The 11,555-nt window shown below is 60.3% G+C and overlaps 2 protein-coding genes across 4 annotated transcripts in view; one reads left to right on the forward strand and one right to left on the reverse strand.

Moving 5' to 3' along the window:
- LOC140426654 (nucleus accumbens-associated protein 1-like) overlaps positions 1-11,555 on the reverse strand; it is a 92,140-nt gene that overhangs the window by 46,554 nt on the left and 34,031 nt on the right. The window lies entirely within an intron of this gene.
- Positions 9,943-11,089, forward strand: LOC140426655 (RNA-binding protein 3-like). Its single transcript, XM_072511740.1, has one exon. It carries the CDS (start codon positions 10,031-10,033, stop codon positions 10,463-10,465), a length of 435 nt encoding a protein of 144 aa, XP_072367841.1. The 5' UTR covers positions 9,943-10,030; the 3' UTR covers positions 10,466-11,089.

Raw genomic sequence — 11,555 nt, forward strand, 5'->3', positions numbered from 1 at the left:
CAGGACCGACCCAGCCTGTTTCCCCAGGACCGACCCAGCCTCCTGCCCCAGGACCGATCCAGCCACCTGCCCCAGGGCCGACCCAGCCCCCTGCCCCAGTAACGACCCAGCCTCCTTCCCCAGGACCGTCCCAGCCCCCTGCCCCAGGTCCGACCCAGACTCCTTCCCCAGGACCGACCAAGCCTCCTTCCCCAGGACCGACCAAGCCTCCTTCCCCAGGACCGACCCAGTCTCCTTCCCCAGACGGACCCAGCCTCCTTCCCTAGACCGACCGAGCCTCCTGCCCCAGACCGACCCAGCCTCCTGCCCAAGACCGACCCAGCCTCTTGCCCCAGACCGACCCAGCCTCCTGCCCCAGACCGACCCAGCCTCCTGCCCCAGGGCCGACCCAGTCTCCTTCCCCAGAAGGGGCCCAGTCTCCTTCGCCAGGACCGACCCAGTTTCCTTCCCCAGGACCGGCCCAGCCTCCTTCCCCAGGTCCGGCCCAGCCTCCTTCCCCAGGTCCGGCCCAGCCTCCTTCCCCAGGACCGGCCCAACCCCCTGCCCCAGGACCGACCCAGTCTCCTTCCCCAGGACCAACCCAGCCACCTGCCCCAGGACTGACCCAGTCTCCTTCCTCAGGACCGACCCAGCCTCCTTCCGCAGACAGACCCAGCCTCCTTCCCCAGGACCGACCCAGCCTCCTTCCCCAGACCGACGCAGTCTCCTTCCCCAGACCGACCCAGCCTCCTGCCCCAGGGCCGACCCAGTCTCCTTCCCCAGGACCGACACAGCCTCCTTCCCCAGAACCGACCCAGTCTCCTTCCCCAGGACCGACCCAGCCTCCTTCCCCAGGACCGACCCAGTCTCCTTCCCCAGGACCGACCCAGCCTCCTTCCCCAGACCGACCCAGCCTCCTTCCCCAGGACTGACCCAGCCTCCTTCCCCAGGACCGACCCAGTCTCCTTCCCCAGGACCGACCCAGTCTCCTTCCCCAGGACTGACCCAGCCTCCTTCCCCAGGACCGACACAGCCTCCTTCCCCAGAACCGACCCAGTCTCCTTCCCCAGGACCGACCCAGCCTCATTCCCCAGGACCGACCCAGTCTCCTTCCCCAGGACCGACCCAGCCCCCTGCCCCAGGACCGACCCAGCCTCCTTCCCCAGGACCGACCCAGCCTCCTTCCCCAGGACCGACCCAGCCTCCTTCCCCAGGACCGACCCTGTCTCCTTCCCCAGAACTGACCCAGTCACCTTTCCCAGACCGACCCAACCTGCTTCCCCAGGACCGACCCTGTCTCCTTCCCCAGAACTGACCCAGTCACCTTTCCCAGACCGACACACCCTCCTTCCCCAGGACCGACCCAGCCTCCTTCCCCAGGACCGACCCAGCCTCCTTCCCCTGGACCGACCCAGCCCCCTGCCCCAGTAACGACCCAGCCTCCTTCCCCAGGACCGACCCTGTCTCCTTCCCCAGAACTGACCCAGTCACCTTTCCCAGACCGACACACCCTCCTTCCCCAGGACCGACCCAGCCTCCTTCCCCAGGACCGACCCAGCCTCCTTCCCCTGGACCGACCCAGCCCCCTGCCCCAGTAACGACCCAGCCTCCTTCCCCAGGACCGACCCAGCCCCCTGCCCCAGGACCGACCCAGCCTCCTTCCCCAGGACCGACCCAGCCTCCTTCCCCAGGACCGACCCTGTCTCCTTCCCCAGAACTGACCCAGTCACCTTTCCCAGACCGACCCAACCTGCTTCCCCAGGACCGACCCAGTCTCCTTCCCCAGGACCGACACACCCTCCTTCCCCAGGACCGACCCTGTCTCCTTCCCCAGAACTGACCCAGTCACCTTTCCCAGACCGACCCAACCTCCTTCCCCAGGACCGACCCAGCCTCCTTCCCCAGGACCGACCCAGCCTCCTTCCCCTGGACCGACCCAGCCCCCTGCCCCAGTAACGACCCAGCCTCCTTCCCCAGGACCGAGCCAGCCCCCTGCCCCAGGAACGACCCAGCCCCCTGCCCCAGGACCGACCCAGCCTGTTTCCCCAGCACCGACCCAGCCTCCCCCAGGACCGATCCAGCCTCCTTCCCCAGGACCGACCCAGCCTCCTTCCCCAGGACCGACCCGGTCTCCTTCCCCAGAACTGACCCAGTCACTTTTCCCAGACCGACCCAGCCTCCTGCCCCAGGACCGATCCAGCCACCTGCCCCAGGGCCGACCCAGCCCCCTGCCCCAGTAACGACCCAGCCTCCTTCCCCAGGACCGACCCAGCCCCCTGCCCCAGGTCCGACCCAGACTCCTTCCCCAGGACCGACCAAGCCTCCTTCCCCAGGACCGACCCAGCCTCCTGCCCCAGAACCGACCCAGCCTCCTTCCCTAGACCGACCGAGCCTCCTGCCCCAGACCGACCCAGCCTCCTGCCCAAGACCGACCCAGCCTCTTGCCCCAGACCGACCCAGCCTCCTGCCCCAGACCGACCCAGCCTCCTGCCCCAGACCGACCCAGCGTCCTGCCCCAGGGCCGACCCAGTCTCCTTCCCCAGAAGGGGCCCAGTCTCCTTCGCCAGGACCGACCCAGTCTCCTTCCCCAGGACCGGCCCAGCCTCCTTCCCCAGGACCGGCCCAACCCCCTGCCCCAGGACCGACCCAGTCTCCTTCCCCGGGACCGACCCAGCCACCTGCCCCAGGACTGACCCAGTTTCCTTCCTCAGGACCGACCCAGCCTCCTTCCGCAGACAGACCCAGCCTCCTGCCCCAGGGCCGACCCAGTCTCCTTCCCCAGAAGGGGCCCAGTCTCCTTCGCCAGGACCGACCCAGTCTCCTTCCCCAGGACCGGCCCAGCCTCCTTCCCCAGGACCGGCCCAACCCCCTGCCCCAGGACCGACCCAGTCTCCTTCCCCGGGACCGACCCAGCCACCTGCCCCAGGACTGACCCAGTTTCCTTCCTCAGGACCGACCCAGCCTCCTTCCGCAGACAGACCCAGCCTCCTTCCCCAGGACCGACCCAGCCTCCTTCCCCAGACCGACGCAGTCTCCTTCCCCAGACCAACCCAGCCTCCTGCCCCAGGGCCGACCCAGTCTCCTTCCCCAGGACCGACACAGCCTCCTTCCCCAGAACCGACCCAGTCTCCTTCCCCAGGACCGACCCAGCCTCCTGCCCTAGACCGACCCTGTCTCCTTCCCCAGAACTGACCCAGTCACCTTTCCCAGACCGACCCAACCTCCTTCCCCAGGACCGACCCAGCCTGTTTCCACAGGACCGACCCAGCCTCCTTCCCCAGGACCGACCCAGCCTCCTTCCCCAGGACCGACCCAGTCTCCTTCCCCAGGACCGACCCAGCCCCCTGCCCCAGGACCGACCCAGCCTCCTTCCCCAGGACCGACCCAGCCTCCTTCCCCAGGACCGACCCAGCCTCCTTCCCCAGGACCGACCCAGCCTCCTTCCCTAGACCGACCCTGTCTCCTTCCCCAGAACTGACCCAGTCACCTTTCCCAGACCGACCCAACCTCCTTCCCCAGGACCGACCCAGTCTCCTTCCCCAGGACCGACCCAGCCTCCTTCCCCAGACCGACCCAGCCTCCTTCCCCAGGACTGACCCAGCCTCCTTCCCCAGGACCGACCCAGTCTCCTTCCCCAGGACCGACCCAGTCTCCTTCCCCAGGACTGACCCAGCCTCCTTCCCCAGGACCGACACAGCCTCCTTCCCCAGAACCGACCCAGTCTCCTTCCCCAGGACCGACCCAGCCTCATTCCCCAGGACCGACCCAGTCTCCTTCCCCAGGACCGACCCAGCCCCCTGCCCCAGGACCGACCCAGCCTCCTTCCCCAGGACCGACCCAGCCTCCTTCCCCAGGACCGACCCAGCCTCCTTCCCCAGGACCGACCCTGTCTCCTTCCCCAGAACTGACCCAGTCACCTTTCCCAGACCGACCCAACCTGCTTCCCCAGGACCGACCCTGTCTCCTTCCCCAGAACTGACCCAGTCACCTTTCCCAGACCGACACACCCTCCTTCCCCAGGACCGACCCAGCCTCCTTCCCCAGGACCGACCCAGCCTCCTTCCCCTGGACCGACCCAGCCCCCTGCCCCAGTAACGACCCAGCCTCCTTCCCCAGGACCGACCCTGTCTCCTTCCCCAGAACTGACCCAGTCACCTTTCCCAGACCGACACACCCTCCTTCCCCAGGACCGACCCAGCCTCCTTCCCCAGGACCGACCCAGCCTCCTTCCCCTGGACCGACCCAGCCCCCTGCCCCAGTAACGACCCAGCCTCCTTCCCCAGGACCGACCCAGCCCCCTGCCCCAGGACCGACCCAGCCTCCTTCCCCAGGACCGACCCAGCCTCCTTCCCCAGGACCGACCCTGTCTCCTTCCCCAGAACTGACCCAGTCACCTTTCCCAGACCGACCCAACCTGCTTCCCCAGGACCGACCCAGTCTCCTTCCCCAGGACCGACACACCCTCCTTCCCCAGGACCGACCCTGTCTCCTTCCCCAGAACTGACCCAGTCACCTTTCCCAGACCGACCCAACCTCCTTCCCCAGGACCGACCCAGCCTCCTTCCCCAGGACCGACCCAGCCTCCTTCCCCTGGACCGACCCAGCCCCCTGCCCCAGTAACGACCCAGCCTCCTTCCCCAGGACCGACCCAGCCCCCTGCCCCAGGAACGACCCAGCCCCCTGCCCCAGGACCGACCCAGCCTGTTTCCCCAGCACCGACCCAGCCTCCCCCAGGACTGATCCAGCCTCCTTCCCCAGGACCGACCCAGCCTCCTTCCCCAGGACCGACCCGGTCTCCTTCCCCAGAACTGACCCAGTCACTTTTCCCAGACCGACCCAGCCTCCTGCCCCAGGACCGATCCAGCCACCTGCCCCAGGGCCGACCCAGCCCCCTGCCCCAGTAACGACCCAGCCTCCTTCCCCAGGACCGACCCAGCCCCCTGCCCCAGGTCCGACCCAGACTCCTTCCCCAGGACCGACCAAGCCTCCTTCCCCAGGACCGACCCAGCCTCCTGCCCCAGAACCGACCCAGCCTCCTTCCCTAGACCGACCGAGCCTCCTGCCCCAGACCGACCCAGCCTCCTGCCCAAGACCGACCCAGCCTCTTGCCCCAGACCGACCCAGCCTCCTGCCCCAGACCGACCCAGCCTCCTGCCCCAGACCGACCCAGCGTCCTGCCCCAGGGCCGACCCAGTCTCCTTCCCCAGAAGGGGCCCAGTCTCCTTCGCCAGGACCGACCCAGTCTCCTTCCCCAGGACCGGCCCAGCCTCCTTCCCCAGGACCGGCCCAACCCCCTGCCCCAGGACCGACCCAGTCTCCTTCCCCGGGACCGACCCAGCCACCTGCCCCAGGACTGACCCAGTTTCCTTCCTCAGGACCGACCCAGCCTCCTTCCGCAGACAGACCCAGCCTCCTGCCCCAGGGCCGACCCAGTCTCCTTCCCCAGAAGGGGCCCAGTCTCCTTCGCCAGGACCGACCCAGTCTCCTTCCCCAGGACCGGCCCAGCCTCCTTCCCCAGGACCGGCCCAACCCCCTGCCCCAGGACCGACCCAGTCTCCTTCCCCGGGACCGACCCAGCCACCTGCCCCAGGACTGACCCAGTTTCCTTCCTCAGGACCGACCCAGCCTCCTTCCGCAGACAGACCCAGCCTCCTTCCCCAGGACCGACCCAGCCTCCTTCCCCAGACCGACGCAGTCTCCTTCCCCAGACCAACCCAGCCTCCTGCCCCAGGGCCGACCCAGTCTCCTTCCCCAGGACCGACACAGCCTCCTTCCCCAGAACCGACCCAGTCTCCTTCCCCAGGACCGACCCAGCCTCCTGCCCTAGACCGACCCTGTCTCCTTCCCCAGAACTGACCCAGTCACCTTTCCCAGACCGACCCAACCTCCTTCCCCAGGACCGACCCAGCCTGTTTCCACAGGACCGACCCAGCCTCCTTCCCCAGGACCGACCCAGCCTCCTTCCCCAGGACCGACCCAGTCTCCTTCCCCAGGACCGACCCAGCCCCCTGCCCCAGGACCGACCCAGCCTCCTTCCCCAGGACCGACCCAGCCTCCTTCCCCAGGACCGACCCAGCCTCCTTCCCCAGGACCGACCCAGCCTCCTTCCCTAGACCGACCCTGTCTCCTTCCCCAGAACTGACCCAGTCACCTTTCCCAGACCGACCCAACCTCCTTCCCCAGGACCGACCCAGCCTCCTTCCCCAGGACCGACCCAGCCTCCTTCCCCAGGACCGACCCAGTCTCCTTCCCCAGCACCGACCCAGCCCGTTTCCCCAGGACTGACCCACCCTCCCCCAGGACCGAACCAGTCTCCTTCCCCAGGACCGACCCAGCCTCCTACCCCAGGACCGATCCAGCCACCTGCCCCAGGACCGACCCAGCCTCCTTCCCCAGGACCGACCCAGCCCCCTGCCCCAGGACCGACACAGCGTCCTTCCCCAGGACCGACCCAACCTCCTTCCCCAGGACCGACCCAGCCCCCTGCCCCAGACCGACCCAGCCTCCTGCCCCAGGACCGACCCAGTCTCCTTCCCCAGACCGACCCAGCCTCCTTCCCCAGACCGACCCAGCCTCCTTCCCCAGACCGACCCAGCCTCCTTCCCCAGGACCGACCCAGTCCCCTGCCCCAGACCCACCCAGCCTCCTTCCCCAGGACCGACCCAGTCTCCTTCCCAAAGAGCAAGCCAATCTTCCCCCAGGCCCAGGCAGCATCAGTTCTGCCCTTGTTGCAGCACTGCTGCCTACAACGCTGAGGACCCGGGTTCAATCCTTGCCCTGGGTCACTGTGTGCGTGGGGCACAGGTCTCTGGCACAGAGTCTGTCCCTGTTGCTCAGAAGGGAAGGGGGGAGAGGAGTAGAGCATTAGTCATTGAAGACTCCATAGTTAGGGGGATAGATAGGAGATTCTGTGGGAACGAGAGAGACTCGCGGTTGGTGCGTTGCCTCCCAGGTGCCAGGGTACGTGATGTCTCGGATCGTGTTTTCGTGATCCTTAAGGGGGAGGGGGAGCAGCCCCAAGTCGTGGTCCACATAGGTACCAACTACATAGGTAGGAAAAGGGATGGGGATGTAAGGCAGGAATTCAGGGAGCTAGTGTGGAAACAGAGTTATTATCTCTGGGTTGTTACCCGTGCCACGTGATAGCGAGATGAGGAATAGGGAAAGAGAGGAGTTGAACACGTGGCTACAGGGATGTTGCAGGAGATAGGGTTTCAGATTTCTGGATAATCTGGGGTCGGTGGGACCTCTACAAACGGGATGGTCTACACCTGGCCCAGAGGGGTACCAATATCCTGGGGGGGAAATTTGCTAATGCTCTTCGGGAGGGTTTAAACTAGTTCAGCAGGGGCTTGGGAATTTGAATTGTAGCTCCAGTATACAGGAGGTTGAGAGTAGTGAGGTCATGAGTAAGATTTCAAAGTTGCAGGAGTGTACCGGCAGGCAGGAAGGTGGTTTAAACTGTGTCTTCTTCAATGCCAGGAGCACCCGGAATAAGGTGGGTGAACTTGCGGCATGGGTTGGTACCTGGGACTTCGATGTTGTGGCCATTTCAGAGACATGGAAAAAGCAGGGACAGGAATGGTTGTTGCAGGTGCCGGGGTTTAGATATTTCAGTAAGCTCAGGGAAGGTGGTAAAAGAGGGGGATGAGTGGCATTGTTAGTCAAGGAGAGTATTACGGTGGCAGAAAGGACGTTTGATGAGGACGCGTCTACTGAGGGAGTATAGGCTGAGGTTAGAAACAGGAAAGGAGAGGTCACCTTGTTAGGGGTTTTCTATAGGCCTCCGGAAAGTTCCAAAGATGTAGAGGAAAGGATTGCAAAGATGGCTCTGGATAGGAGCGAAAGCAACAGGGTAGTTGTTATGGGGGACTTTAACTTTCCAAATATTGAAAATGAAATGAAAATGAAAATCGCTTATTGTCACAAGTAGGCTTCAAATGAAGTTACTGTGAAAAGCCCCTAGTCGCCACATTCCGGCGCCTGTTCGGGGAGGCTGTGACGGGAAACGCTATCGTTCGAGTACTTTACATGGGTCCATTTTTGTCCAATGTGTGCAGGAGGGTTTCCTGACATGGTATGTAGATAGGCCAACGAGAGGCGAGGCCATATTGGATTTGGTACTGGGTAATGAACCAGGACAGGTGTTAGATTTGGAGGTAGGTGAGCACTTTGGTGATAGTGACCACAATTTGATTAAGTTTACTTTAGTGATGGAAAGGGATAGGTATATACCGCAGGGCAAGAGTTATATCTGGGGGAAAGGCAATTATGATGCGATGAGGCAAGACTTAGGATGCATCGGATGGAGAGGAAAACTGCAGGGGATGGGCACAATGGAAATGTGGAGCTTGTCCAAGGAACAGCTACTGCGTGTCCTTGATAAGTATGTGCCTGTCAGGCAGGGAGGAAGTGGTCGAGCAAGGGAACCGTGGTTTACTAAGGCAGTCGAAACACTTGTCAAGACGAAGAAGGAGGCTTATGTAAAGATGAGACATGAAGGTTCAATTTGGGCGCTCGAGAGTTACAAGTTAGTTGGAAGGACCTAAAGAGAGAGCTAAGAAGAGCCAGGAGGGGACATGAGAAGTCTTTGGCAGGTAGGATCAAGGATAACCCTCAAGCTCTCTATAGATATGTCAGGAATAAAAGAATGACTCGGGTAAGAGTAGGGCCAGTCAAGGACAGTAGTGGGAAGTTGTGCTTGGAGTCCGAGGAGATAGGAGAGGTGCTAAATGAATATTTTTCATCAGTATTCACACACAAAAAAGACAATGTTGTCGAGGAGAATACTGAGATTCTGGCTACTAGACTAGAAGGGCTTGAGGTTCATAAGGAGGAGGTGTTAGCAATTCTGGAAAGTGTGAAAATAGACAAGTCCCCTGGGCCGGATGGGATTTATCCTAGGATTCTCTGGGAAGCTGGGGAGGAGGTTGCTGAGCCTTTGGCTTTGATCTTTAAGTCATCTTTGTCTACAGGAATAGTGCCAGAAGACTGGAGGATAGCAAATGTTGTCCCCTTGTTCAAGAAGGGGAGTAGAGACAACCCCGGTAACTATAGACCAGTGAGCCTTACTTCTGTTGTGGGCAAAGTCTTGGAAAGGTTTATAAGAGATAGGGTGTATAATCATCTGGAAAGGAATAATTTGATTAGAGATAGTCAACATGGTTTTGTGAAGGGTAGGTCGTGCCTCACAAACCTTATTGAGTTCTTTGAGAAGGTGACCAAACAGGTCGATGAGGGTAAAGCAGTTGACGTGGTGTATCTGGACGTTAGTAAAGCGTTTGATAAGGTTCCCCACGGTAGGCTACTGCAGAAAATACGGAGGCATGGGATTCAGGGAGATTTAGCAGTTTGGGTCAGAAATTGGCTAGCTGGAAGACAAAGGGTGGTGGTTGATGGGAAGTGTTCAGACTGGAGTCCAGTTACTAGTGGTGTACCACAAGGATCTGCTTTGTGGCCACTGCTGATTGTCATTTTTATAAATGACCTGGAGGAGGGCGTAGAAGGATGGGTGAGTAAATTTGCAGATGACACTAAAGTCGGTGGCGTTGTGGACAGTGCGGAAGGATGTTACAAGTTACAGAGGGACATAGATAAGCTGCAGCGCTGGGCTGAGAGGTAGCAAATGGAGTTTAATGCAGAAAAGTGTGAGGTGATTCATTTTGGAAGGAATAACAGGAAGACAGAGTACTGGGCTAATGATAAGATTCTTGGCAGCGTGGATGAGCAGAGAGATCTCGGTGTCCATGTACATAGATCCCTGAAAGTTGCCACCCAAGTTGAGAGGGTTGTTAAGAAGGTGTACGGTGTGTTAGCTTTTATTGGTAGAGGGATTGAATTTCGGAGCCATGAGGTCATGTTGCAGCTGTACAAAACTCTGGTGCGGCCGCATTTGGAGTATTGCGTGCAATTCTGGTCGCCGCATTATAGGAAGGATGTGGAAGCATTGGAAAGGGTGCAGAGGAGACAGCGTGCGGAGGAAAGCAGCCGGTGTGGACCGTCAAGGAGCAGCTCCGAATCTAAGGGACCCAGGCAGATATATCTCAACACCATGACTGAAGAAGCAAAGTTGTTCGTCGGCGGTCTCAACTTCGACACCGACGAGCAGGCCCTGGAAGATGTTTTCTCCAAGTACGGGCAGATCGCTGAGGTGAGAGTGATTAAAGACAAAGACACCATGACGTCCCGCGGTTTTGGCTTCATCACTTTCGAGAACCCCGACGACGCCTACGACGCGATGGAGGCGATGAATGGACAATCCCTGGACGGGCGGCAGATCCGGGTGGACCACGGCAAGAAAAAGTCGGGCGGCGGCGGCGGCTACGGAGGAAGCCGGGGCGGCGGCGGCTACGGACGCGGACGAGGAAGCGGCGGCTACGGCTCTCGGCAGTACGAAACACGGGGCGATGGCTACTACCGGGGAGACGGCTACTCCCGGGGCCGGGGAGGCGGCGGCTATGGAGGACGCAGCTCCTACAGCCAGTGACATTGAGTCTTTGGTCTTGTTCTGAGATCCAACCTCCTCCCTTTCCGTCACTTAATTTTTTTTTTGTTTAGGGGAGAGATGGAGATCCGTTAAATTCCCAGCCTCGTGTTTTCCCAGCTAGATTATAGTTGGCCAACCTGTCCCCGTCCATGTACCAGAGTGAGAGGCTGGCGGCTGCTGCTCCATCTCTGCTTATACCCGGCGGTGGGGGCTTTCTGACCCCCTCCCTCCTTCCCCCCCCCCACCCCCTCCACAAATCTACACCGCTACTGTTCGGCCCAGGGTCTCATCATTGTGACTAATAAAACCCGATCACCTAGTTTGTATCTTTAAAGACTTTTTTCTCTTTGTATTCAATTTGAAGGCAATTGTGTAGGAATGTATATTAGCTGGGCGGTCACCGAGTGGCCCCCATTCCAATAATCGCAGAGTTGCTTTCGTTGGGGTTTTTTTTCCGAAATAATAAATCGAAATGGTCCTTTCTATGTAAGCAAACTTCAAAATCCCGCCCCCTCAAGGCGCGGATGGTTCATTTTATTTTTGTGAAAAGCTGTATTGATGGGAAGTTAATAACACGTTTTTTGTACGAAACATTAAACATTACGAATTGAAAAAAAAAGGAAAGGGTGCAGAGGAGATTTACCAGAATGATGCCCAGTATGGAGGGAAGATCTTATGAGGAAAGGCTGAGGGACTTGAGGCTGTTTTCGTTAGAGAGAAGGTTAAGTGGTGACTTAATTGAGGCATACAAGATGATCAGAGGATTGGATAGGGTGGACAGTGAGAGCCTTTTTCCTCGGATGGTGATGTCTAGCACAAGAGGACATAGCTTTAAATTGAGGGGAGATAGATATAAGATAGATGTCAGAGGTAGGTTCTTTACTCAGAGAGTAGTAAGGGTGTGGAATGCCCTGCCTGCAACAGTAGTGGACTCGCCAACACTAAGGGCATTCAAATAGTCATTGGATAGAAATATGGACAATAAAGGACTAGTGTAGATGGGCTTTAGAGTGGTTTCAAAGGTCGGTGCAACATCGAGGGCCGAAGGGCCTGTACTGCGCTGTAATGTTCTATGTTCTATGTTCGCACA

Source organism: Scyliorhinus torazame, chromosome 7 (genome assembly GCF_047496885.1).
Source record: "Scyliorhinus torazame isolate Kashiwa2021f chromosome 7, sScyTor2.1, whole genome shotgun sequence".
NCBI lineage: Eukaryota > Metazoa > Chordata > Chondrichthyes > Carcharhiniformes > Scyliorhinidae > Scyliorhinus > Scyliorhinus torazame.